General features: G+C 56.2%; 12 protein-coding genes across 12 annotated transcripts; 11 read left to right on the top strand and 1 right to left on the bottom strand.

The window, feature by feature from the left end:
- Positions 1 to 363: 363 nt before the first annotated feature.
- Positions 364 to 7,202, top strand: SCHCODRAFT_01358713 (uncharacterized protein; the record flags this gene model as incomplete). The annotated part of the gene is made up of 9 exons (XM_050341490.1): positions 364 to 714; positions 765 to 1,289; positions 1,343 to 3,355; positions 3,411 to 3,488; positions 3,642 to 3,750; positions 4,123 to 4,216; positions 5,625 to 5,897; positions 5,947 to 6,631; positions 6,682 to 7,202. The coding sequence occupies 9 exons, from the start codon at positions 364 to 366 to the stop codon at positions 7,042 to 7,044; spliced, it is 4,491 nt and encodes a 1,496-aa protein (XP_050198399.1). The 3' UTR covers positions 7,045 to 7,202.
- A 209-nt stretch (positions 7,203 to 7,411) lies between these two features.
- Positions 7,412 to 7,811, top strand: SCHCODRAFT_02512728 (uncharacterized protein; the record flags this gene model as incomplete). Its single annotated transcript, XM_003028729.2, has 3 exons — positions 7,412 to 7,506; positions 7,557 to 7,665; positions 7,716 to 7,811. The coding sequence occupies 3 exons, from the start codon at positions 7,412 to 7,414 to the stop codon at positions 7,809 to 7,811; spliced, it is 300 nt and encodes a 99-aa protein (XP_003028775.2).
- A 1,368-nt stretch (positions 7,812 to 9,179) lies between these two features.
- On the bottom strand, positions 9,180 to 9,735 carry SCHCODRAFT_01101940 (uncharacterized protein; the record flags this gene model as incomplete). The annotated part of the gene is made up of 2 exons (XM_003029052.2): positions 9,180 to 9,224; positions 9,304 to 9,735. 2 exons carry the CDS (start codon positions 9,733 to 9,735, stop codon positions 9,180 to 9,182), a joined length of 477 nt encoding a protein of 158 aa, XP_003029098.1.
- Positions 9,736 to 10,060: 325 nt separating this feature from the next.
- On the top strand, positions 10,061 to 12,262 carry SCHCODRAFT_02636092 (uncharacterized protein). Its single transcript, XM_050345902.1, has one exon. It carries the CDS (start codon positions 10,296 to 10,298, stop codon positions 12,138 to 12,140), a length of 1,845 nt encoding a protein of 614 aa, XP_050198398.1. The 5' UTR covers positions 10,061 to 10,295; the 3' UTR covers positions 12,141 to 12,262.
- A 115-nt stretch (positions 12,263 to 12,377) lies between these two features.
- SCHCODRAFT_01158815 (uncharacterized protein) lies at positions 12,378 to 14,532 on the top strand (the record flags this gene model as incomplete). Its single annotated transcript, XM_003028731.3, has 5 exons — positions 12,378 to 12,774; positions 12,832 to 13,217; positions 13,832 to 13,970; positions 14,027 to 14,424; positions 14,479 to 14,532. The coding sequence occupies exons 1-5, from the start codon at positions 12,618 to 12,620 to the stop codon at positions 14,530 to 14,532; spliced, it is 1,134 nt and encodes a 377-aa protein (XP_003028777.1). The 5' UTR covers positions 12,378 to 12,617.
- Positions 14,533 to 14,899: 367 nt separating this feature from the next.
- On the top strand, positions 14,900 to 15,750 carry SCHCODRAFT_02550720 (uncharacterized protein). Its single transcript, XM_050343672.1, has 3 exons — positions 14,900 to 15,134; positions 15,186 to 15,478; positions 15,533 to 15,750. Exons 1-3 carry the CDS (start codon positions 15,131 to 15,133, stop codon positions 15,581 to 15,583), a joined length of 348 nt encoding a protein of 115 aa, XP_050198397.1. The 5' UTR covers positions 14,900 to 15,130; the 3' UTR covers positions 15,584 to 15,750.
- Positions 15,751 to 15,901: 151 nt separating this feature from the next.
- On the top strand, positions 15,902 to 17,455 carry SCHCODRAFT_02636076 (uncharacterized protein). The gene is made up of 2 exons (XM_003028732.3): positions 15,902 to 17,257; positions 17,312 to 17,455. Exons 1-2 carry the CDS (start codon positions 16,211 to 16,213, stop codon positions 17,360 to 17,362), a joined length of 1,098 nt encoding a protein of 365 aa, XP_003028778.1. The 5' UTR covers positions 15,902 to 16,210; the 3' UTR covers positions 17,363 to 17,455.
- A 276-nt stretch (positions 17,456 to 17,731) lies between these two features.
- Positions 17,732 to 18,402, top strand: SCHCODRAFT_02691641 (uncharacterized protein; the record flags this gene model as incomplete). Its single annotated transcript, XM_003028733.3, has 3 exons — positions 17,732 to 17,735; positions 17,785 to 18,090; positions 18,145 to 18,402. 3 exons carry the CDS (start codon positions 17,732 to 17,734, stop codon positions 18,378 to 18,380), a joined length of 546 nt encoding a protein of 181 aa, XP_003028779.1. The 3' UTR covers positions 18,381 to 18,402.
- A 313-nt stretch (positions 18,403 to 18,715) lies between these two features.
- SCHCODRAFT_02691640 (uncharacterized protein) lies at positions 18,716 to 19,699 on the top strand (the record flags this gene model as incomplete). Its single annotated transcript, XM_050346839.1, has 2 exons — positions 18,716 to 19,265; positions 19,316 to 19,699. The coding sequence occupies 2 exons, from the start codon at positions 18,716 to 18,718 to the stop codon at positions 19,609 to 19,611; spliced, it is 846 nt and encodes a 281-aa protein (XP_050198396.1). The 3' UTR covers positions 19,612 to 19,699.
- Positions 19,700 to 19,816: 117 nt separating this feature from the next.
- On the top strand, positions 19,817 to 21,470 carry SCHCODRAFT_02751397 (L domain-like protein). Its single transcript, XM_003028735.2, has 7 exons — positions 19,817 to 19,925; positions 19,975 to 20,110; positions 20,166 to 20,380; positions 20,428 to 20,593; positions 20,644 to 20,865; positions 20,965 to 21,051; positions 21,107 to 21,470. The coding sequence occupies exons 1-7, from the start codon at positions 19,852 to 19,854 to the stop codon at positions 21,302 to 21,304; spliced, it is 1,098 nt and encodes a 365-aa protein (XP_003028781.2). The 5' UTR covers positions 19,817 to 19,851; the 3' UTR covers positions 21,305 to 21,470.
- Positions 21,471 to 21,638: 168 nt separating this feature from the next.
- On the top strand, positions 21,639 to 22,176 carry SCHCODRAFT_02048572 (uncharacterized protein). Its single transcript, XM_050341619.1, has 2 exons — positions 21,639 to 21,910; positions 21,964 to 22,176. Exons 1-2 carry the CDS (start codon positions 21,725 to 21,727, stop codon positions 22,057 to 22,059), a joined length of 282 nt encoding a protein of 93 aa, XP_050198395.1. The 5' UTR covers positions 21,639 to 21,724; the 3' UTR covers positions 22,060 to 22,176.
- SCHCODRAFT_02513557 (uncharacterized protein) lies at positions 22,097 to 22,415 on the top strand (the record flags this gene model as incomplete). The annotated part of the gene is made up of 2 exons (XM_050343295.1): positions 22,097 to 22,131; positions 22,190 to 22,415. Coding segments are annotated over 2 exons (261 nt in total), but the record flags the coding sequence as incomplete, so codon positions are not given.
- Positions 22,416 to 22,483: the final 68 nt, after the last annotated feature.

The raw sequence follows: 22,483 nt of genomic DNA, 5'->3' as shown, positions 1-22,483 counted from the left end.
TGCGGGTGGGTACTAGCGTGGCGAAGCCCCTCGGTCTGAGAAGATGACTAAAGGATGACACCCAGTCAAAACGTGTTCTGACGCGGTCAAGCCAGATAGGGCCAGATGTGACAGATGTAACGGGGATATTACCTAGTATGACCACCGTCACACCCGCGCGCCTTCCGTCTTACCATAACTTACTGCATTGTACTGGCACCCCACGCCTTGGAACTGATTAATCTAAGCGCGACACTTGGCTTGTTTCCGAATGCGAAAAGTGCTCGTGTGATTTGTCTCGAAAGTTCTCACGTACCCAAGGCACTGGCGACTCGAGAACTTCCCGAATAAGCACGAAATCGACAACAATCGTGCTTTCCTACTATGTCGGTGAAGGAGGTCTGCCACTGCTCGCTCAGATGTGGTGGACCCGACGGTCCTGGGCGTGCATATACAAGGAAAGTCGTAAACCGACATCGCAAACGAGAGCGAGAGCATCAAGCTCGCCTTCTCCTCGCCTCTACTAGCCAGTACAATGAGCAGCTACTTCGGGTCACCCACGCAGGCTCGACACACAAGCGACGGGCTGACTCCACGTCGGAGAGTGCAAGGAAGCGCACACGGACCGACATCTCAGGCAACAAATTCCCGGGAGCTAACGAAGATGCGAATGCGCCCAATGGCGATCCGGGAGAAGACGATGGCGATCCCCTCGAGACAGAGGAGCATGCAGAGGTGAGAGAATCCGATGAATTCCACCCCATCGAGTTTAGTAACCTGGACAGGACGAAGACGAGGCCTTTGCGAGAACTGCACAAGCAGAGGACTCGGTGTCTCGAGAAGATGTCCCTCAAGAAGGCCCTCGCCCTCTGCAAGATCGAGAGCCGTCCTCGCCACCCCGAGACTCCCCGGTAGTGACTGAGAGCCTCGAACTCGAGGACGAGGACGACGCGCGAGCAGGGGCGGGAAGAGAGGATTCACGCGATATCGACCCTCCTGACGAGCTTCAGGACGCAGATACTCCCGCCCCCCGCTTTAACCCTGTGCTCGACGACCTCAAAATCTCGCAGAACTTCATTGAACTGCTTCAGCAGGCGGCACTCGATAGCGATGTGGAGCCCCTACCTGAGGATGTCATACAGCAGCTTCGAAATCCTCCAATGCACACTCTGACGGTGGACGATCCCGACCACAGATACTCACTGGACCTCTTCTTTGCGCTCACTGACGCCTCTGTGGACGCATACAACAACTCTCGTGCTGCTTACCTGCGCCGCCATCCTGGGAGCAATATTCTCTCCTTTCACGAGGTATGTTGGTGATTCTCTGTGTTTACCTGATGATGCTAACTCTGAGGATTCAGGTGAAGAAGCTGGTCCGAGAGTTGAGCGGCATCATCGAGGTCAAGCGCGATATGTGCAATAACTTGTGCATTGGGTATACGGGCCCCTATCGCGATCTCGAGTTCTGCCCGTACTGTGGGGAGCGGCGCTACGAGCTCACTCCGGCAAGCGGCAAAGGATCGCGCACAAAGCGTCCTCGGAAACAGTTCACAACAATTCTTCTCGGCCCTCAGCTTCAGGCGCAGCGACGTGGCCCGGAGACCTCGCGGCTGATGCAGTATCGCGAGCGTTGTACGGCTGCTGTCCTCGATGAGCTGAACGCGAACAACGGCATCAAAGTCTCTCCCTTCAGCGACTACATCGACGGCGCGGAATACCTCGAGGCAGTACAGGACGGACGGATAACGCCTGACGACAGCGTGGTTGTCTTATCCATGGACGGTGCTATGCTCTACCGTAACAAGGCGTCAGATTGCTGGATTTACATCTGGCTTCTTATGAACCTCGACGTCGATGTGCGGTACAAGAAGCGCTTCGTCTGCATTGGCGGCACAATTCCAGGGCCTAACAAGATTCGGAATGCGGACAGCTTCCTCTTCACGGGGCTGTACCACCTGGCTGCTATTCAGAAGGAGGGTCTCGTCGTATGGGATGCAGCGACAGGACGCGTCTTCCGAGACCATCCGTTCCTGTATTTGGCGACTGCCGACGGGCCTGCGATGGCTTACCTGAACGGCTTCGTTGGACATCACGGGCGCATCCACTGCCGCTTTTATTGTCCAATAATCGGGCGGCACAAAATCGGCGGTCCCCATTACTATCCAGCACGCCTTCGTCCGCACGATTATCGCGTTCCTGGCTGTGACCATCCCGATGTCGATATCCGAGAGCTGCTCGACGAGCATACAACAGAGCACGCCACTGCGCGTTATCTCAAAAATCTCGAGACCGTCATCAACTCCCCCAACATGACGCGCTACGAACGGAACCGTCTCGAGACTGGCATTGTCAAGCCCTCGATCTTCAGCGGCTTGCCTCCCAAGCATAACTTGGGCGTTCCAGCTATGTTTGGTGGCGATGCGATGCATCTCGCGACTCTCAACATCCCCGACCTGTACATTTCGTTGTGGCGCGCCACAATCGAGTGCGACACACGAACCGACAACAAGGCGACCTGGCCTTTTGCGATTTTCCGCAGCCCAGCGAAGTGGAAGGCGCACGGGCAGATGGTTGCAGACGCCATCCCATACACTCCGGGATCCTTCGACCGCCCTTCACGCAACATTGCGGAGAAACTTACCAGTGGCTACAAGTCCTGGGAGTTTCTGCTGTACTTCTACGGCCATTGCCCTTGCTTGCTCTTTGGGGATCTTCCGGAGGCCTACTACGTTCAGTTTTGCAAGCTGGTTCGCGCCACTCGGGTCGACATTGAGGTCAATATATCGGTCGAACTACTGTGCGAGTCTGACGAGCTCATGTGTGAGCAATCAGATGGATACGAGAATCTGTACGTCCAGCGTCGCGCAGATCGCCTGCACTTCGTCCGTGCTAGCGTGCACACACCATCGCACATGCCGCGCGAGACGGAGCGCTTGGGTCCCAGCATGCTCTATTCCCAGTACACGATGGAGCGGACAATCGGGAACCTCGGGGAGGAAATCAAGCAGCATTCGAATCCGTATGCAAACCTCTCCGAGCGCGCAATCCGAAGGTGCCAAATCAACGCCATTAAGGCCCTAATTCCCGACATCGAGCCCGCCCAGCCAAGATTCCCTCGACGAGCGCACGTACTTCACGAAGGGAAGTATGCACTTCTCCCTCGACGTGATAGGCTTGCCAGGTCGGTCACGCGCACAGAGGCTCGCGCTCTGCAGCGCTTTCTCGAAGCGCAAGGAGACCGTACACCTGTAGGTGACGGTCTGAAAGTGCGTCGCTGGGCAAGGCTTCGACTTCCCAATGGGCAAACTGCACGCTCGCGGTGGAAGGAGGAGGCGATGGATCCCGAGCACATCCGAATTTCGCGCAATGTCAAGGTGCGTCTTGGAATATGGCTCGGGTATGTATGGTTCTGACCCACATCTTGCGCAGTTTGCTGCTAGCGAAGGCCAGCGCTTTGCTGAAGTTCACTATTTTGCGCTTATTCCAGTGCACGGTGAGCTGCGTGGTGTGGCAATATGCTCGCTGTATGGTCTCCCTCATCAGGGGATATACAATCTATCGTCCAAGACGTACGTTACGATGCAGCATCATAGGGATACTGACGTTGTTGCCATCGATGCTCGAAGTATTCTTTCTGTTGTTCTGCTTGCCCCTGACCAGCGCTACCCTTTGTTCTTCCAGGACGAAACAGCAAAGGATCGATACTACCTAGTGGAAAGACCTGGTCTTGGTATTTTGGAGAAGATTGGCTACATATACAGTGACTCTCGTGATTCCGACGACGAGGACGATAATGAAGCCTGAGAATATATACCTCCTACCATTCTGCCCCTTCTGCAGTAGCTTATTCTTCTACCACAATTAGGATCGAACCATAGCATCATATAGTATCATTGTTGAGCCTCAAATAAGCGGGAGCTGTCCCAGATGAAGAACCCCAGCGTTGACCCAAGAAATTGAACCGTTGTCACGTGGGTCTCAGCGCGAGCACGTGATGCGCGCCTCCGACCGCGCAAGGAAATTTCTCGACTTTCCGTTTCCTCCCATACCTCGACCACGCCCACGACAACGCATACAAGCACCGGCACTGTAAACTCTAGTGTGTATAACTCATCGGAATGTAAGTTCCTAACAAGTCGAGTCGAATACCACGTCCAAGTCGCGCGCCGCAGAGAGCTTACGCGTCTCCAGGATGTTCACGAACCCTACCCTTCGCTCAGATACACCCATGTCCAGTGCCTCCTCCGACTACACTGATGCGCTGACTGGTGATACGCCCTGCGGCTGAAAAACGCGGAAAAACATACATAAACAAGCGATATATAGTCGACTTGGTCTAGATTGTATGGGCGGATCCGTATATACTGCACCGACGTCGCGACTGTACAACGGGCGCGTCGGGGGTATTTTATGACATAGAAAACCAGGAGCGCCACGCTTCCTAACCTTCAATACAACTAGTCCGCAGCATTATCCGTCTGCAATGACTGACCAAGGATAGCAGCGAGCTCTTCGGCGCCTGATCACGAGTCTGCGCGTCGTCGATGACATCCTGCGAGTCCTTTGGCGGGCCCTACTTGATCAAGTAGCCGCGCTATACGCGCCTCAAGCCTTCAGTCCTCTTGCCCTGCTGTGTCAAGAGACTCTAGATTATTGTTGGGGCTCGGACAAGCCTTCCTGCTGCTCGCCGTCATGCGGAGACACGCAGAGCACCGCGCAAGCGGAACTCGAACCATCAACGTGACTACACGTGACTTCGGGTCCGAGACCGGAACTTCGGGTCCGAGCTCGTGATCTCGGACATCGCCGAGTTGAACTCCGAACCGAGCGTCGGCGCCGCCAAGCGCTGTCCGCCCCGGCAAGGGCTTCACTCCCCGCGTATCGACAGTCTAGGCTGTACGCTCCCCGCCGCGCAGGCCTCTGAGCCGCGTCGCGCACAAGGGAACGGGTGGAAACCAGGCCGGCCTTGCCTTGGTAAACATCAACAAGTGTGGAATCGCGCCCGGCATCGCGGCGCAGGAGGATACCCGACCAGTCAACCGCTCTACCGCCAGGAACCGCAGTCATTGCGCGATTATTCGGACAGGAGAACGCGCGGATAGGCGTTATAGATGGATTTTGACTCAGAGATAGGCATTGTGTGTTACCGCGCGGTCTGGACGGCCGAGACGACGCGTTCAAGTTATATACCGAGACCTACATACGATTCGGGGACTTTTTCCCGCCCGCGCAGAGAAGCCCTAGTACCTACACACCACACCAAATAAACACAACCGCGTTAACCCGCACTTTACACATCATAAAAGCCTGAACTTCCGAGCGCATTAAACCGCCTTGTGAACTTCAATCAAACCCGAAAGCGCTCGTAAGAACGCCGAGACGTCCGATTGCCCCACTCGACTTCTCGCTTCAGTCCAGCTCGTCTGGAACTGGCATAAACAACACAATCTATCCCCTAGTAATATAAATACTCGGACTCGCCCGCTCTCGTAGCGCCTCCAGTCTAGCGTGTTCATTGCTATCGTGGTTGTTGGTGTTTGGTTGTGTGGATCGTCTAGCTAGACTGTACTTCGCGTCTTTCGTGAGCGTACGATCCCATCACTGGCTCAGGTAGGAGTCAGTAACACCTCACAAGCGAGGAAGGCATCTCACATACCTCCCAACAGACTTGCAGAGCGCCGACCGTTGGGACACCACGCTGCCCCCCTTCCATTCACCCAACCCGCTTCACTCAGGGGGCCTTCAGTTCGAGCTGGCCATGCAACATTCCTCGTCGTCACAGGCTCTGCACTCCGGCATCTCAACATCTGGTTACGATGTGAGGTTGTTGCTGCAGCGCATCAGGGAGCTGGAGGGGCAACATGCCCTACTCACGCAGAGAGTGTACGAGCTGCAGGGTGAACTCGCCGGGTCCAAGTAAGTTGTACGCTACCAACGTGATTTCTTCCGAGCTTACCAATAACAGAGCGGCATACAATGCGCTGCTCGAACGCTTGCCCTCGGACGGCTCCTCCCTCACGTCGGGCGAAAACACTACGCACGTTCGTGCCGCACCGCCATCTACACTAGCCGAAGCCGCTCTTCAGGCTGTCCGAAACCCGCCCCGCATCGTCACTCTGCATCGCAAGGACTATCGGCGCATCCGGTTCTGGTTTTGGTCCGAATTCTCGGGCTGGATGAGAGGAGAGCAAGATGTCACGCTGCTGGGGCCAGAAGAGGAGGAGGTCAAGCCGTCGAAGCTGGCATACAGATTCCTCGAAGATGAGGTCGGCGGGTGCATCGAGCACAGGAAGGGTGTTATGCTCGAGATGCTATACTCCATATGGCGTAGTCTGCTGCATGTCCCTGGGCTGCTCCCAGCGAAGTGGGGGAAGGCTAGCTTCGAAGTGCAGATGTATGTCTGGGCTACGATGGAGGAGGCGTTCGTGGAGTTGCGGTTCTGCGACGCGCATTGGAAGGTGCAGAGGCTGGCGACTTTGAACTACCCTTGGTGGTATGGCAAGCACGTGCGTTCACGCACCAGCATCGACAACGAGAGTGGTTGCCAGACGGGAGAAGGAGGGGGGCGCATTCACAAGACCGACGGCAAGCGTAGCGCTGCAGATGCGGCACTCGAGTCTCGTCAGACTACGAAGAAGCCGAAGAACAAGGTCTACGCATGTTATTCCCTCGGTCGCTCACTGTACTGATCCTTCCGAAGGTCATGTCAATCTTCCCCTCATCCTCGAGCAAGAAGACGCCTGCCCGCTCACCTCTCTCGACCGTCACAACCGCCGTGACGTCGACGGCGACGATCGGCGCCACGGCATCATCTCAACCTACGACTACGACGATCTCCACAGACACGGCTCCCCCTCATACTCCTACCACCTCCAGCAATTCGCATGGCAATTCCAGCGCGTCTTCCACCCCTGCAACACCTGAAGCGACCGCTATCGGAAGCACTGAAGAGCAGGCCCAACAGCACGCGACCGGCACAGTCAGGGATTTGGCTCAGGGGGCTTCATCCGAAGCGAGCGGGCAGCTAGAGAGGATGCATTCGGTGCGTGAACGACCTTCCTAACGATGTACTACATCTCAGTCTCATGGTATAGGAGTTGGAACCCTCACTTCAAGACGAGGTGCAAGCCGATCGCGCGGCCAATACGATCACGACGCGTCTCTCTACACCCCTCGTGGAAGAGACGCTCAATCCCCCATCCGCGCTGACAACCGCCCCCACCTCCCGTGATTCAAACGACACATCTTCCTTGGCTCCCGCCCCCTCTTCGTTTGCCTACCCATCGGCCACCATTCCCGCTACAGGAAACAAGTCAGACCCCATATCCACGGCCAAATCCACCCTGACCGCCCCGCCCAGCACAACGTTGGTCGCCCCCAGCACCCCTCGGGATACGGCTCTCTCTCCGAGCGACGCAGGGACGACTGCAATGATCTCCGCGACCCCGGCAGAGGCGAGCCGCGATTCCAAGACAAGTACTTCTCGTCCTGTCGGAACCAGTACGGGTAAAACAGTGACCCCATAGTAAGTCCCTTGTCCCCCAAGCTTGCCATCCGCTTACGCGCCTCCATTAGTATGCTCTGCCGTCAGGACTTCGAGCGCGCGCATCCAGGAGTCGACAAGAAGCGCATGACCGTGTTATTCAAGGCACACTGGAAGCAGATAGGCAAGAATGAGCGAGAAGTACGACTACTGTTGTAACTCATATATGTCTTCTGACCTGCCCATTGCAGGAGTGGCAGAAGCGGGCGCGTTTGGCGAACGAGTCGCATGTTCAGGTACGTCGTATTTCGTCTTCCGTGGCAGTGTTGTCTCACCGCTTTTCGTAGGCTGCTCAAGCAATTACAACCGCTTGAAGCGCTGTTTTGCTGTCCAGCCCGATGCCTAGAGGTGGTCGATGCACGTCGTACCGGACGCGTCAAATATTTGTTCGATGGGGTCATATTCAGTTCTAGATATGGCTCAAAGTGGTAGTATATAGCTATATAGTGTCATAAATTTCTCGAACTACATCGTGCATAAAATCACCAAATCGAGCTGAAAAGGAACAGAATGAAACCTAGTGCATTTTGTGGCAATGTAATGAAGGTACGATTCAGTCATAGTCGGCTCGTTCACGTTCGAAAAGAAATCGCCAGAGGGCACGTTTGCTCGAGCTAGATAGTACCACGTCGCACACTTGAGTTCCGTCACATCTGGCTCGACCGCGTCAGAACACGTTTTGACTGGGGATGACATCTGGTATACTTATAGCGAGTCGGGCAAAAGGGACCTCGTGGGATGGCGGGGATGATGGAGGGAAGGAACGAGTGTATGACGAGCCTATATAGGGTTCTGTGCACGCGTGCTGCGATGTCGATGAACCGCGAGCGGTTACTAAGAGCGGTAGGTAATGTGCTTTGGAACAAGATGGCAAGATGGTCAGGAGAATACCGGCGCGTGTCGGATATGCAACCGGATCTCAGACTAAATGGCGCCCTTACTCTGTATGGTAATTTCCGAAGACGCCCACAGATCAGGCATATATATGGACCTACGCGATAGAAGAAATAAGCTCTCAGGGGAGATGCCGCATCGTACAATCACGCACCTGAGAGTCATTCATGTCGTCGGTTCAGAATGGGCGACGGTTCAGCGTTGACATTGCCCACTTCTCTTCGCTATCTGGTGAGTCTAGCTTTCATCGTGCATGCTCTGCGCGACCGCTGGATCAATGAATTGGCCTGACGGAAAGTCGTCGTCGGCGACACCCACAGGCCCACCATCGAGATTCAGGGTAGTCGTCTTCAAGAGTCCGCGCCACCCATTGAAGCAGCCATCGAGAGCATTTCGAGGGCAGTATGTACACCAAGTTTCCGGCGGGTTGATGCATAGTAAATGTCGTCCGGATCGTGCACTTTTATGGCAGTTCCAGCGCGGAATGGAAAGATGAAATCCACATGTTGACGTTTCTCCCACACGTCGCGCTTCGTAGCCGCGGTAGAGAGATGCATGGTCTATCCTTCGCGAGACCGACGATTGGGAACACATGTATCACCTCCAAGAGGGAAGAGGTCGACAAAAGACGGTAAAGTCCTTGTCTGTCGATATGAGGGTGGTAACAGTGGTCATATATTGCAACATGAGTAAGCTCGTGCACATCGTTGGTCTCCCGGATGGGGCAGTTTATGACCGCCAATTTGCGAACAGAGCGAAGATCACCGGTGAACAGGATTGGCGTCTGCCAGGAGTCGATTGAGCTCCTAAAGACATAGATAGCTCAACTTTTCAGGGAGACAGGCGTGTCAATCCCAAAAACTGGCAGAACTTGGCAAAACGTACGGGCCGGTCAACGGTTATGTGCAGCCCTGTCAGACGCGAGAGATGGCGCCCAAAGATCTCCCTAAGTACTGGAGAGTTGACTCCTTCTCTGCTGAAAGGATTCGTCGAGTAGAGAGCCGTAAGAAGTTGAGTGCCAGAGCGCGCGAGGATGGCGATCCCCGCTTCCGTGGGCGGATGTCGACAAAGATCGATGGTAGTCCACAGCGCAGGATACGAGACAGCGATGGCACGCCTTCGCTTGCAGACGTGCGTCACTTTGCGCGTCCAGTCCAGCGCGCCGAGCGTCGGCCATTGAGGTACGAAGTCTGCGTAGACAGGCTGGGTGTAGAGGAACACACGCTCGAGGATCTCCGCGGGCAGCTTGTTCGCGGCCACACGAGAGTTGCGGACACAGTTCACAGCGGCGAGAATGCCTTTAACTCTGTCTTGCATCGTGAGGAGCGGAGAGGTAAGGCTCATGAGAAGTTGAGTAAGGAGAACGTGAGCTACGAACCTCGTCGTCGGTCAAGTCGGGACCGTATTGCAACGCAAATGACCTTCAAGGTTACCGAGTTGCTCTTGAGATCCCATGCCGCCTAAGAAGTGGTTGAGGGGTGCAGAGCGCAATTTTCAGAGAGCTGTTATCCGTCCGTGCGGTAGGAGGCAAGACGAAGGCGTGAGCCGCCTGGCTCAAACTCCGACGCGGGCACGTCGGATGATTCCGGTGGCGTCCCAATCTAACAGCGACCTTTTCGTCGTTCCTGTCTTCGCAGCTTCCAGCGACACCGCATCAAAAGCCTTGAAGAAATGATATTGTGTCGACTCGTTCTCAGCAAGAAATCAAGGTGGAGCTCGCTCGTGGTCGACTCAATGGGAGGCCCAGACTCAGACTTGCATTCTTCTCAGGCGTGATGGAGCGGACATAGCAAGGCCACTCGAGGTCTACTCCTACTCCCACTGTCTCTGGACTCGTGACCTACCGAGCTTGAATCGCACCAGCAGCATCTCCAGCAATGGGCTCCCAGCATGAGTTCTACCTCATCGCCAAGATCAGGCCACACGGCGGCGGCAAGGCCACCTACCGCTGCATAGGCGCCCTCTGCGCGCAGTGGTACCACGGGTCGATGCCCGTATCCGCCGCACGGCGCGCCATCCAGCTCTTCCGCGTCCCCGACAACGCGCAGATCGTGCAGGAAGAGCTGCGCGCGATCGATGGGAAGTACGGCCCTCACGGCAGAGAGGAGCCCGTCATCCCACATCGGCCATGCCCCTACACGCTCTTCCTGCTCAATCTCGCCGTACACTCGAGTTTTGAACCAGGGGACTACTTCATCGCGATCTCGGGCTCGCACCGGGCGGCTGGATCCGCACGCGAGGGCATCTCCAGATTGGGCTGTACCGTGTTCGATGTGACGGAGGCGGGGAATCCGGCATGTTCCCAGAACCTCGGAAGCCCGCTTCGATATCTGAAGGAAACGGAGCGCCGAGTGTATAGGAGCCTCCAAGGGAAGAACGAGAGTGAGCTGGACGAATACGCATTGTACGTCAAGAAATTGGCGGACTTTGTCAGCGACGTGCCGGTGATTGAGGAAGAGCATCTCCAGGAGACATGGTCCAAGTCGTCGAACGGGGATCCGAGTGCGGATGGTAGACTGGGTGCAGTCGAAGGAAGTGTCGTGGCGCCGAGCATCCCCTCCCTCACCGATCTCACACTCGGGCCGTCCGTCAAGCAGGCCCTGGAGGCAGGTGATCTCGACAGCATCGCACCCATCCTCGATCAAGGCGAAAAGAGACCTCGCATTCTGGACATCGTTCGCGGCTTGTCCCCTTTCCTCGACGCCGCCATCCCAGTTTTGAAGGAGCTTCTCACTCAAATGCAGTCTGACATCGCAGGGCTGCAACTCACGGGCGCGCAGCTCGTGAAGTACCTTGGCAGCGGACCTGTCGATGTGCTGGATCTTTCAGGGAATGCCGCACTGGACGACGACGGTCTGCAAGAGCTACTCATCCACATCCGCCCCATCCGCCGCCTTGTCCTCTTCCGAACAGCGGTATCCTCGGACGGGCTGCTCGCGCTCTTGTCGGACGCGCCCACCCTCTTTTACCACGTCTCCGAGCTTGTGCACCCCGCGCTCCTGGACTGGCCGAAAGAGCCCTACGATTCCATCAGTCCCGCCTTCACTCTCGAGGCGCATACCGCGGGCACCGCCCTCCCCGGCATCGGCGCAGTCTGCATTCCCATGCTCTCCCCCGACCTCCTCCTGCGCGGCATCACGCACTTCGTCCGCGCCTGCCTCCGGAAGGGCAGCGAGCTGCAGACTGGCGCGGGCGACGCAGCACTCGAGGCGGCCATCACCGCGGGCGCGTGCGAGGACTGGGCGACGCGCAGCGTGTGGTGCACGCCTGCCCCCGTGAAGTATCGCGGCGAGGGCACATGGGGTCTGGCGCTGTACTGGAAGCCGCGGACTTCCGCAGACATTCCTGGTCTGGATACGTCCAACGGTCGCAGGCCTACAGACCAGGAGTTTACCGATGCGTACAACGCCAATCCGGAGATCCTCATCAGCGTGCCGACGTATGGCTTCTTGAACGAAGACTGGCTGCAGGAGGGCATAACGGACGAAATTTGGGATGCGCGAACATTCTTGCGCGAGCTGATGAAAGACGGGAAGGTTGGACCAGGAGGTGCGGAGCTCAAAGCTGAGGGCGGGAGACCTGCTTTGTCCGAGGATATTACCCGCGAATTCCTGGAAGTCTTCGACGAACTGGAGAGAAAGGCAGGTGTCCTGAGCATGGAGGAGTTCAACGAGATGGCCATGCAGAAGGTTATGTATCAGTCAATCAGGGAATTCCACTGATCGGGAGTGTTCTTGACTGCCTTGTCGGTCGTCTATAGCGTAGTATCTTGCTCAGTAACATATCTACATCTTCTAGTCTCAGCTGTCTCGAGATAGCGGGAAGGTTTCTTCACAAAGCTCACCTCCATGACAAGCGCTCGCCGCTGCGGACCTGCCGGGCCGAACGTCCGGTCAAGGAAGCTGTGACCGTGCCCGTGACTACATAACATTCCGACTTTGACATCGACGACGACGACGACGACGACGACCAATTTCTATGTGGCTTTGACGCGCGATATACGCGTCGCCTCTACTTCCTTTTGCGATAGATAACTTAAGCTACCGTCTACGCACTATCCAAAGCTCTCAGCGACATCACGTCCTTGTCAGTGGCATCGAAACCAACCCAGCCTTTACCCCGCTCTATCACACGCCGACTCGATTTGATCAGCCTCTTGCCTCTTCCCCGACCATCTAGAGTGCTCTATCTACAGAAACATGTTAAGCTACATGCGATCTGGCGCATCACTAGCGTTGGCGCACAAATCCTTCTGTGGCGTCTTCCTCATTCTCGTTTGCTTTGGCCCTCTGTACAGCGCAATCGCCGCGTTCATCTGCATAGCGCTCAAACTCGCTGAATATCTACACTGGACAGGTGGGCATCTAGCGGAAGGCGTCGATACATTGTAGCTCATGGTCCATCACATCACAGATCCATTTTGGCACTACCTCCCCAAGGTCGCCCGTTGGGTCCTCCCCAAGCGCGTTTTCGATTACTTTTGGCCGCCGCTCAGGGCTGCTCCTGCCTATCTCGTCTACGACCCCGTTACACGCCGATACGTCCTCGTCGTGGTCGATAAACCCGGCCCAGAGCACTTCGGACCCAATGTCGGACACGCGCGCTTTGAGCGCGCTCCGCGGACTCACAGCTCTCGCAACGGCGCAGGAGCACGGCCTTTCTACGACGAGGACGACGAAGAAGAGTACGAGGAGGAGGAGCCAACGATCGTTTGTACGCGCTGCAAGCGGAAGAACCCCGATCAGCGCAGGAAGCCATCATACTGCGCGCAGTGTAGCGCTCCTTATTGCGGTGCCAAGGTACGTGCGCTGGTTCGCCTCGAAACTCTGCGCAGTTGATTCTTGGCTCTTTCCAGTGCCGAAAGGCCGACGCGCGCGTACACAAGCGCAGATGCCGAACTTGAGTGGCTTAGTCGCATCGATCAACTCTTACCTTTTCTTGCGAAATTTCCCGCTATATCTTGTTCTCCATCTCCGCTGTATCTTCTCGTCTTGCTCTTTCGTATCACCGCACTAGTCATGCTCTTATTCCATGATTTTGTTCTGCTGTCGCCTATCCTCCCTCGCCACTATAGATGATTTGCTTCGCTTCGCGCTTCATCCCCGATTCGCGTCGCGCGCTGGGGCTTTCTCCGAGCATCGATGTGAATGCCAGGTAAAACCGCCCTCGCATAGGCCCCTTCCTCCTTTGCATGTTCGCCCCTTCTACTACTAACGCTAATATTTTTACTTCCGAAGAGTCAGATCGCTGGCGGAAAATACCGCACGTGGATAGCTGGGGGCAGATATGGCGGGCGATCGAAGGTGAGACTTCGACACTCTCCCTATTCGTTATCCCTATTCACCTGGTTTCCCTTGACCTTTCCCCTCATCAGAGTATCAGCACGAATATCTTATCACATTCTTGAGTGGAGGCCAACTTGCTTCTCGAGCTCGTCGTCATGCGCTTGATGTGGATGTTGGGCATCCTCATCGTCGTTGCGCTATCCCTCGCAGGTGAATGGCTACTCGCTACAGCTGCATTGACGGTCGGAATACTGGATCACTTGTACGGTACGTTCGGCACGCGTCACTCGCCTGGTACTCGCATGCTCAACCAACCGATATAGAATGGCATTTGATCAGCGTACCTGCGCAGGGAGACCTGGCGCTTCGGGGTGAATCAGAAAAGGAGAAGCGGGAGCAAAACGCGGCAGCGCAGAGGGAGCGCGAACAAGCACAGAAGGCGTACGAGGAAGCCCACCAGCGCGCCCATGCAGCAGAGGACGACGAGGACGACGACAGCGCGCCGATTGAGTTCTTCGGCGGACCGATGTTCGAGGGGAGGGGGCTTCCGACGCGGGAAGATGCGATGGCAAAGGTGATGCGGAGGGCCAAACGCCAGGAAGAGAGGGAGAAAGCGGCGGCGGCGAAGCAGAGGGACGCGGCGAAGAGCGAGGAAAAGGGGGAAGGGTCGAAGACGTCCGGGAGCCATTGCGCTGAGGTTGATCAATGCGACTGTGAAGAGGTGCGTTCCCCTGATTGCTCGTGCGTTGTTGTGACTGAAGCTTTCGGTCGTCAGGGTCATTATGCGAATTATCCTACGTATCGGCGTACGGGACCGGGGGTGTGGTAGACTGGACATTCCGATTTCGCCGTTGAATATGGTACGCAGCACGCAGCATTTGACCGACCTTGAGCCCTCTCATACTTATGCGCAAGCTACAGATTGTTTCGTACTCTCTGCCCGGATATTATCTGGCTGCACCATCCTACCATCGCGTGTTGTTACTCAACTGCTCTTCTGGCACACGATGTTTGTTCGCGCCATGTCGTTTACGGATACATCTCTTGCTTTGCCACCCTCTGCGATCTGTGGCGGCTGGAGCAACATTCACGTGTACAAAGAATTTCGCGGCCATTGAGCGCGTTGGGACTGAATAGTGAAGGATGCCGGCACGGGTGAGGCTTGACGACGCTCACGTTTCCTGTACTAGGATCGCAGCTCGGGTGTCTAAGCGCCCCGTCCATTCCTTGTCTCTCGCGTCCATCTAGTTTCCCTGGGCCGACTTTTCGCTCGTCTGTCCGCTTGGCTGCTCCGCCACTGGCCTCCCATGCACTAAATCATTTCAGTCGGTGCGCTTGGCCTCGTTTACCACCTATATGGCGCACAGCGCAGTGCACTGGCGGCACTGTCATATCTCCTCTATCGAGTCGCGGACTACATCGGCCTCATGGGTGCGGCACCCGCCATCTGTACGCCATAACATATCTGACCTCAAGCATTAGCCCTTCTTTCTTGCTTCCTGGAAGACATTGCCTGGTGCATTCTACCGGGGAGCGTGCACCGTTACATCTGGCCGCCTTACAATATCGCCGTCATCGCTTTCAGAAATAGGGATCACAGTCGACACGGTCTGCTCGTGTTCGAGAGAGTCGACGACGACCTGAACGTGACCATGATTGAAGTGGAAAGGGGCAGAGGTCGGCCCCGGTGTGCTAGATGCCCACGAGAAGATCCACAGCGCAGTGGGCATCATGAGTTTTGTGCACGGTGCGGAGTGTGCTATTGCAGCCAAAAGGTGCGGCGTCTAGTTCTATGCTCAGAGACTGATACGAGATTGATCTACCTTTAGTGTCGCAAAGCCGATGCACGTAAGCATCGTCGTACTTGCCCTCCTGCTTGATAGCAGCTCTCCGTACAGTAGATATTCCTGTCGCATTGGTGCTGCCGTTTCTCATCATTCCTGCGTACGTTCCTCGACGCCCTCGTCGTAAATATCCTGTTACTTCACACACTCTTCAATTTCGAGGATAATGGGCGCATGAAAGGCCAAGAGCGCATTGGCTTGAACATCAGCGATGCCCCATAGACCGTCAAAGCATAGGCGCGCAACAGGTGTAGTTTTGTCTCGGACGCACACCGTTGTTGCTGTGCATGGCCGCTTGTGGGCGCCGATCACGTGGCCTAATCCCAGGCCGCAGCCGGCCGATGCCGACAATTCCACCTTGAACCCAGCCCTCATCGTACACCCAGCGCCGCGGTCTACTCTACATGCCAGCCCTTGCTACGAGATCCGATGCTCTAGTACCGTTCTATCTTTCTGGGCAAGCCGCGCCCTCTCACCCTGAACATCCCGAACCTGACCCCGACTGATTAAAAGGACCCCGGCCTCTGCATACTTCACGGAACCATTTTTCTGCGCACTGAATAGGGGGACCGCTTGCATCCGTCAACGATTTGTCTCGACGGGCACCTTGTACTCTCTTGACGACACTCACCTCGAACCAGCCGTCCAGCTCAAGACTCAGTCATGGTTCCTCCTACGAACACCCACGATACTGAGCCCGAGCCCGAAATCGAATGGGGCCCTCCTTCGGCCTGGCTTCCCGACCCTCGCACGGGCAGGATGCGCGAGTACACACACGCTGAGGTCCTTGCTGCGCTACTTGCAGGAGATCCCGAGGAGGAACGGAGGGAACGAGAGGAGGCCGAGTGGCTGGAGAGCGAGGAGGTCGCACGGATGGAGCGCGAGGAAGCTCAGCGTCGGGAACGCGAGTCAGCCGAGCGGGAAGCGCGCGAGCAAGAGCAGCGGTCCAGTTCGGGAACACGCAGGAAGCGCGGGCACACGCATGCGGCCCAGATGTTGGCTGCGCTCCTCGGCGACTCTGAGCGGGAAGCAAGGGAGCCCAAGCAGGAGCAGTCTAAGGGGCGCGATCATGCTCAGCGAGGAGACCACACCACAGCCAAGCCGAGGGCACGCGAGCGTGGGCAGCAGCCCAATGATCCGCCGCCGGGAGCGAAGAAGAAGCGCGGACGCACGCACGCGCACATGCTGGCTGCGCTTCTCGGCGACCCCGACGAGGAACGAAGGGATCGAGAGCAGGCCGAGCGCAGGGAGCGCGAACAGGCTCAGCGTCGGGAGCACGAGAACGGCGAGCGGAGGGCCCGCGAACAAGCGCAGGAGGACCAGAATTACGCCACCGACACTGATGACGACTGTGGGCCGATCTCCTTCGCCGGCGGACCAATGCTCGAAGGGATGGGTCTCCCGACGCTGGACGAGGCTATGGAGAAGCTGGAGTTGCGGGCGAAGAGGCAGGAGGAGAAAGATGCGGCGAAGAAGAGGGAGGAGGAAGAAGCCGCCCGAGTCAAACAGAAGGGCACGGCCGCAAAACAAGAGGCGGAGGTGGCGAAGCAGGGAATGAAAGCGGCGAAGGAGGAGGCGGTGAAGAAGGAGGGAACCGCGAAGGAGAAGGCATCGTCGGTGAATCATGCGAGGGATCACGAGGATATGGGGGAAAAACGTAGGATGCCTGACTGCCGTTGCGCTCGGTGCGATCCCTGCGATTGTAAAGACGTGCGTGCCCTTGAACACTAGTACGTTCTCATGTCTGACGTTCTCTTTGCTCAGTGCCATCATGCGCATTACCCTACGTATCGTCGTAAAGGTCTAGGGAAGTAGTAGCTGCGAATAACTCTCCCAAATGTACTTGTACGTCGCCGCCTTGCAATCGCTGAGGGTATCCGCAGTTCTTGTTGTTGACTGTCAAGCCGCGTCTTCTGTCCTTTCAAGCTTCGCATCAATATTCGGCAACCCTCTGTCGAACAACGAACAAGCTCCTCCAGTCCAACACATACCTTATCGGCGAGACTTTCCCCTATAATGCTTCCGCCTCCAGGCAATTACTGCGCATCCTGGAACGAGCATTTTTTTTTTGCTTCCGATAGGCTTCACAGACCCCTCACCGAAGCCCAGCGTGTCATATATAAATCGCAACGAGATCGGCGGGAGCTTCTTCTTCCTCTTCTCCTCAAAGTTGACTTTCGTTCGATGGGTGCGTGCTCGAGTATGTATCGTCTTCGATGTATTGATGGCCTCCATAGGGTCCTACGCATCTACTCCTCTACCGGAAGGACTAACCCTTCGCGATCCGAGCACGGGCGACTTCGTCCACTACTCCTATGCGGACCTGGTCGCCGAGTTTGCCCGTCCGCTGGACTACAGCCTCCTCGAGGAAGACGTCAAGCCGAAGATCATCGGAAAGAAGATTGTTGAGCTACGAGATCCAAGGACGGGCGACATGCGAGAGTACTCATTCATCGAGCTTCACTACGAGCTGCAGTGCCGGTACCAGATCGAGATGAAGCAGCAGGGGCGTTGGAAGTCAGACGAGGAAGTCACGGAAGAGGGTATGTTCACCGCGACAATTCGACAACGGCTCGAGCATGCTAACGCCTCCATAGCAGAGAACAGCTACTACTCTCCTGAGGCCTCGGCGCTTATGGATGCCAACATGGAGGACTACAGCATTTTCACCGATCCCGAGGCGGAGTGCGTCAGACGCGTCGCCAATTTCTGGACCGCGATCAGCATGGTCCCCTATATGAGGGCACAGAGGGCAGCGGAGGAGAGAGTTGCGCGAGAGGGCGGGCATATTAAGGACTACATCGCCATCGAACGCGAGCGCCAGGGTGTATGATTCCAGGATATGCAATACTTTTCAACGCTTCCCTGCTCCGTCCGATTCTCTGGGCTGGAGGTCAACCGACCACATTCGTTGTCGTGTCAAGCAGGCTGAAAACCGACGTGGGCGCCCTCATTGGCCTCTTTCACTGATCTGGTCCAGAGCTCCTTTTCGGCGACGCGCATGTCTCACTTCTGCATGCCCGAGCTCTTAGGACCCCGCCTGTCGAATAACCTCCTCCGACGCAACGCATGTCTCGTCGGCGAGACCTTCGACCGTGTTCCCTTATCTTCAGTCGCTTTCCATCGCATTCGAGAGGATATATATTCTGGTTCCGTCTGCACCCTTATATGCAGCCGAGCGCAAGAGTCGACTTCCTTATCTCTTCTTCTCCCCACCCTCCACACCAGGATGAACGCCTTCGGTACGCTGACAAGTGTTGCTTCTGCTTGCTCGTCACTCACAATTGCTCAGAAGAATACTTACTCCGTCTTCTAGACGAGGATGGCGGTGTCCCGGCGCATCTCAACGAAGCGGCCCTCAAAGCCCTGGAAGAGGCGCCCGTCCCCGACGTTCCTGGGACCGGTGGTGACGAAGACCTGGAGACAAAGTGGAGGGAGACCCACCCTCTCCTCCCGAACCCGAAGACCGGAGTCTGGGAGGGATATAGGCTGAAGGACGTCATGGACGAGTTCGAGCGAGCGGTGGATTATGCCCTCCTTGGTCCGGGATACCGGTGGCCCTCGCAAGGCATCTACAGAGGACGGATCTCCCTGTACCTTCGCGACCCAAGGACAAAGAAGATACGCCCTTACACAGATGCCGAAATTGGGGACGAGTTCCGTCGCAGGAGGCTGATCGAGCAGGCGATCCAGAGGAGGACGCCGAAGAAGATCGATGGTATGTACGCAGCCTATCCACTTCTTACAATCTCGCTCACGTGTGCACAGTACGTGCTCTTCTGGAATCTACCTACCAGAAGATACACGCTTACGACCACGCCGACTCTGACGAGGAATCCGGGAGCGAGTCGTCTGCGAAATCCTACGCCTCGCACCCCGAGAAGAGCTGGACGACCAAGGAGCTGTTGAACGTAGTCCGAACAGAGATCTTGGAGGAGATAGATCGACAGTCCTACGACGATGGCAGCTACTCTAACCCTGCCTTTGAAGATGTAGATATCCCCGCCGTCTTGGATGTTATTGAGGACGCCGTCAAACGGGGCACAAAGAAGAAGTCGAAATGAGCGGCGCGAGTGCTTGTGTATCTTACCGAGCTCCTACAATGTAGCCTAAATGAATCTGTAACCATCCTTTATTGCCTGAACTACTTCTGCTCTGCCATACCCTCTTGCCTCTCGAAGGAGACCTGCCTAGGATTCGAACTTGCACCCCGCCATACTGTGACGCAGATATCTCCGATAGGCAGCGCATGAGAACTTTCCGGCGGGCGCTTATTTCTAGCGATCACTATCTTGACTTGCACCATGACCGCCGCGTTTGCACAGGATATCCAGAGCACCGAAGGTGCAACGCCTGAGACTGCACCGGGAACTTCCCAGTTAGCCAACGTTTCCCCTTCTCACGCGCGTGAGCTGAGATGCTGGCAGGACGTCAGCGGTCGTCAGAGTAGCCGCGAAGAGCAAGGACGAGCCCGACTCGGACGAGGAGCCAGCAGAGGAGGAGACAGAGGCCATCAACGATGAGGAGTTAGATCTGCTGGAGGACTTTCCCGACGAGACATACGTGCGTGGCACGCGTACTGCTGTGAAGCCAGCCCTGACGCGCGCCACACCTTCAGGAACTCGAGCTCATCCATTCCCGCATCGCCAACCTCGCCCCCCTGCGCCTCCCACGATTCGGGCCGTACCTGCAGAAGCTATGCCTGCGGCAGAACCAGATCGCGCACCTCGAACCCGACATCTTCCACCACCTCACGAACTTGGACGAGCTAGACTTCTACGACAACAAGATCAAGCACGTCGGCCGGGCGCTCGATAAGTTGGACAAGCTGACGTGCGTCGCGCACTCCCTATGTTAATACCGCGTGCTGACTCGCGTAGAGTGCTTGACCTCTCCTTCAACAACATCCGCACCATCCCCGACGCGCTGCAGACCCTCCCTTCCCTCAAGACCGTGTACTTCGTACAGAACCGCATCTCCAAGATCTCCGGCTTGGAGAACCTCACTAATTTGACGAGCATCGAGCTCGGGGGGAATAAGATTCGCGTGCGTTTCCTATTCAGGCTCATGACGTCTGACTGATTGTTCGCCTACAGAAAATCGAGAACCTCGACGCCCTGGTGAACCTCGAGGAGCTATGGCTCGGGAAGAACAAGATCTCGCGGCTGGAGAACCTCGGCAGTCTGAAGAAGCTGCGCATCCTCTCCATTCAGTCGAACAGGATCACAAAGCTGGAAGGCCTGGAGGAGCTAGAGAGTCTCGAGGAGCTCTACATCAGCCACAACGGTATACAGAAAATAGAGGGGTTAGAGAAGAATGTGGGTGCCCTTCATATGCTTTATGCTTTGTCTCTATGCCTCATACGTTCCCTCTGCGCGCCTCCCGGTACCGCAACTCGTAACTGACAACCTGCGCAGACTAAGCTCACGACCCTCGACATCGGCAACAACTTCATCAAAGACCTAGAGAATGTATCGCATCTGACGTCGCTCGAGGAGCTTTGGGTACGTCTTATCAACCTCAATATGTCGTTCCCCGCACTGACTCGCACCACGCCAGATGAGCAACAACGAAATTCCCGACCTACGCGGGCTCGAACCGCAGCTTAAGCACATCAAGACGCTCACGACGCTCTACCTCGAGGGGAACCCGTGCCAGAAGACGGACATGGCGAACTACAGGCGGAAGATCCAGCTCGCGCTGCCCCAACTCAAGCAGATCGATGCGACGTTCACGAGGGCGGGGGCGTTGCCGTGAACGCTCGATGCATAACTTGCGACTATGGACTTTGTAATGATCATGCTTGTCATCTCATATAGGCGTGTCACCTCAAAGGCTCGACGTTCCTTAGCAAAGTCGCGGACTCGACACGTGCTCCGTATCATCTCCATTTGGACGTGGGAGTGTCAGGGTTTGATTCCTCAACGGTGACTGAGAGGATGTCGCGCGTCCTAGCACAGCTCGTGAGTCTTGCTCCACCAATCCGAATCCCCCCTTTGGCGGTATCTGATCTAGATGATGTGCCGTGCAATGGTTGTAGGCCATCAGCGGTATTACCGCTATAAGAGGCCACGGCTCGGCTGCTCGGGATTCTTACCAGCGCCGTCAGCCCCGCCAACGTTATAAGGGGATGTAGGGTCGACGCATGGGGACGCTCACGACCTGCTTCCTGATCTCATGGTCCTCGACACGCGCACTCGGCTTTACTTCATAAGCTTCGCCGTGCAGACCTTGCTTCTGGGAATCTTCCTCTCCACAACTTCCGTCTCGCTATATCTCACTTTCTGTGGACCATCCCATCGAGCCTTTCGGGACAAGTTCGTACTCGCCGGAATCAGCGTCGTGATTATTAGCGCGATATCGGTATGTCTCCTCATGTCCTCGCGTGCCTTGACTCACCGGACGTCCAATGCCAGCATTGTGGGATTTTGTTCGCCGCTATTCACAACGCGCTTCTTATGCAGCGGAAGACTCGGAGGTGCCTCTTTCTCGATGCGCGCTCCTCATATTGACTGTTCAGCCTTCATCTGAACGCACTAGTAGACGGGCTTGATAATACTGGTCGATAGTGCTGGCGCCTACCTGTACATCACCGGCCTTACTTGGCTCCTCTTTGCGATACTCACACTAGTACTCCTGTAGCGCGTACATGATCGTCTTGCTGGTACTATACACCGCACGGCAGCCGACCTTCTTCGTCTTCATAGACTGCAATATCTTCTTCGCGGCTCTGGCGTACATGCTCATCAAGGTCCGCGTCGCGCTCGGTACAGCGGATCAGCAGGCGCCAACGCAATCAAGCGCACTGCGATGGGCAACTGCGAGTCAGCCAGCGAACTTGAGGGCAAGGTTGCGGACCGTGCAGTAGCGGACATGACCTGTGATGCAGATGTCACCGGCTGAATGTCTACACCTTCTTTATCTTCTAATTCACAT

This window comes from Schizophyllum commune (genome assembly GCF_000143185.2).
Source record: "Schizophyllum commune H4-8 unplaced genomic scaffold SCHCOscaffold_10, whole genome shotgun sequence".
In the NCBI taxonomy this organism is placed as follows: domain Eukaryota; kingdom Fungi; phylum Basidiomycota; class Agaricomycetes; order Agaricales; family Schizophyllaceae; genus Schizophyllum; species Schizophyllum commune.
Note: the sequence above shows the minus strand (reverse complement) of the source record. Positions and strands in the feature narration are given on the sequence as shown.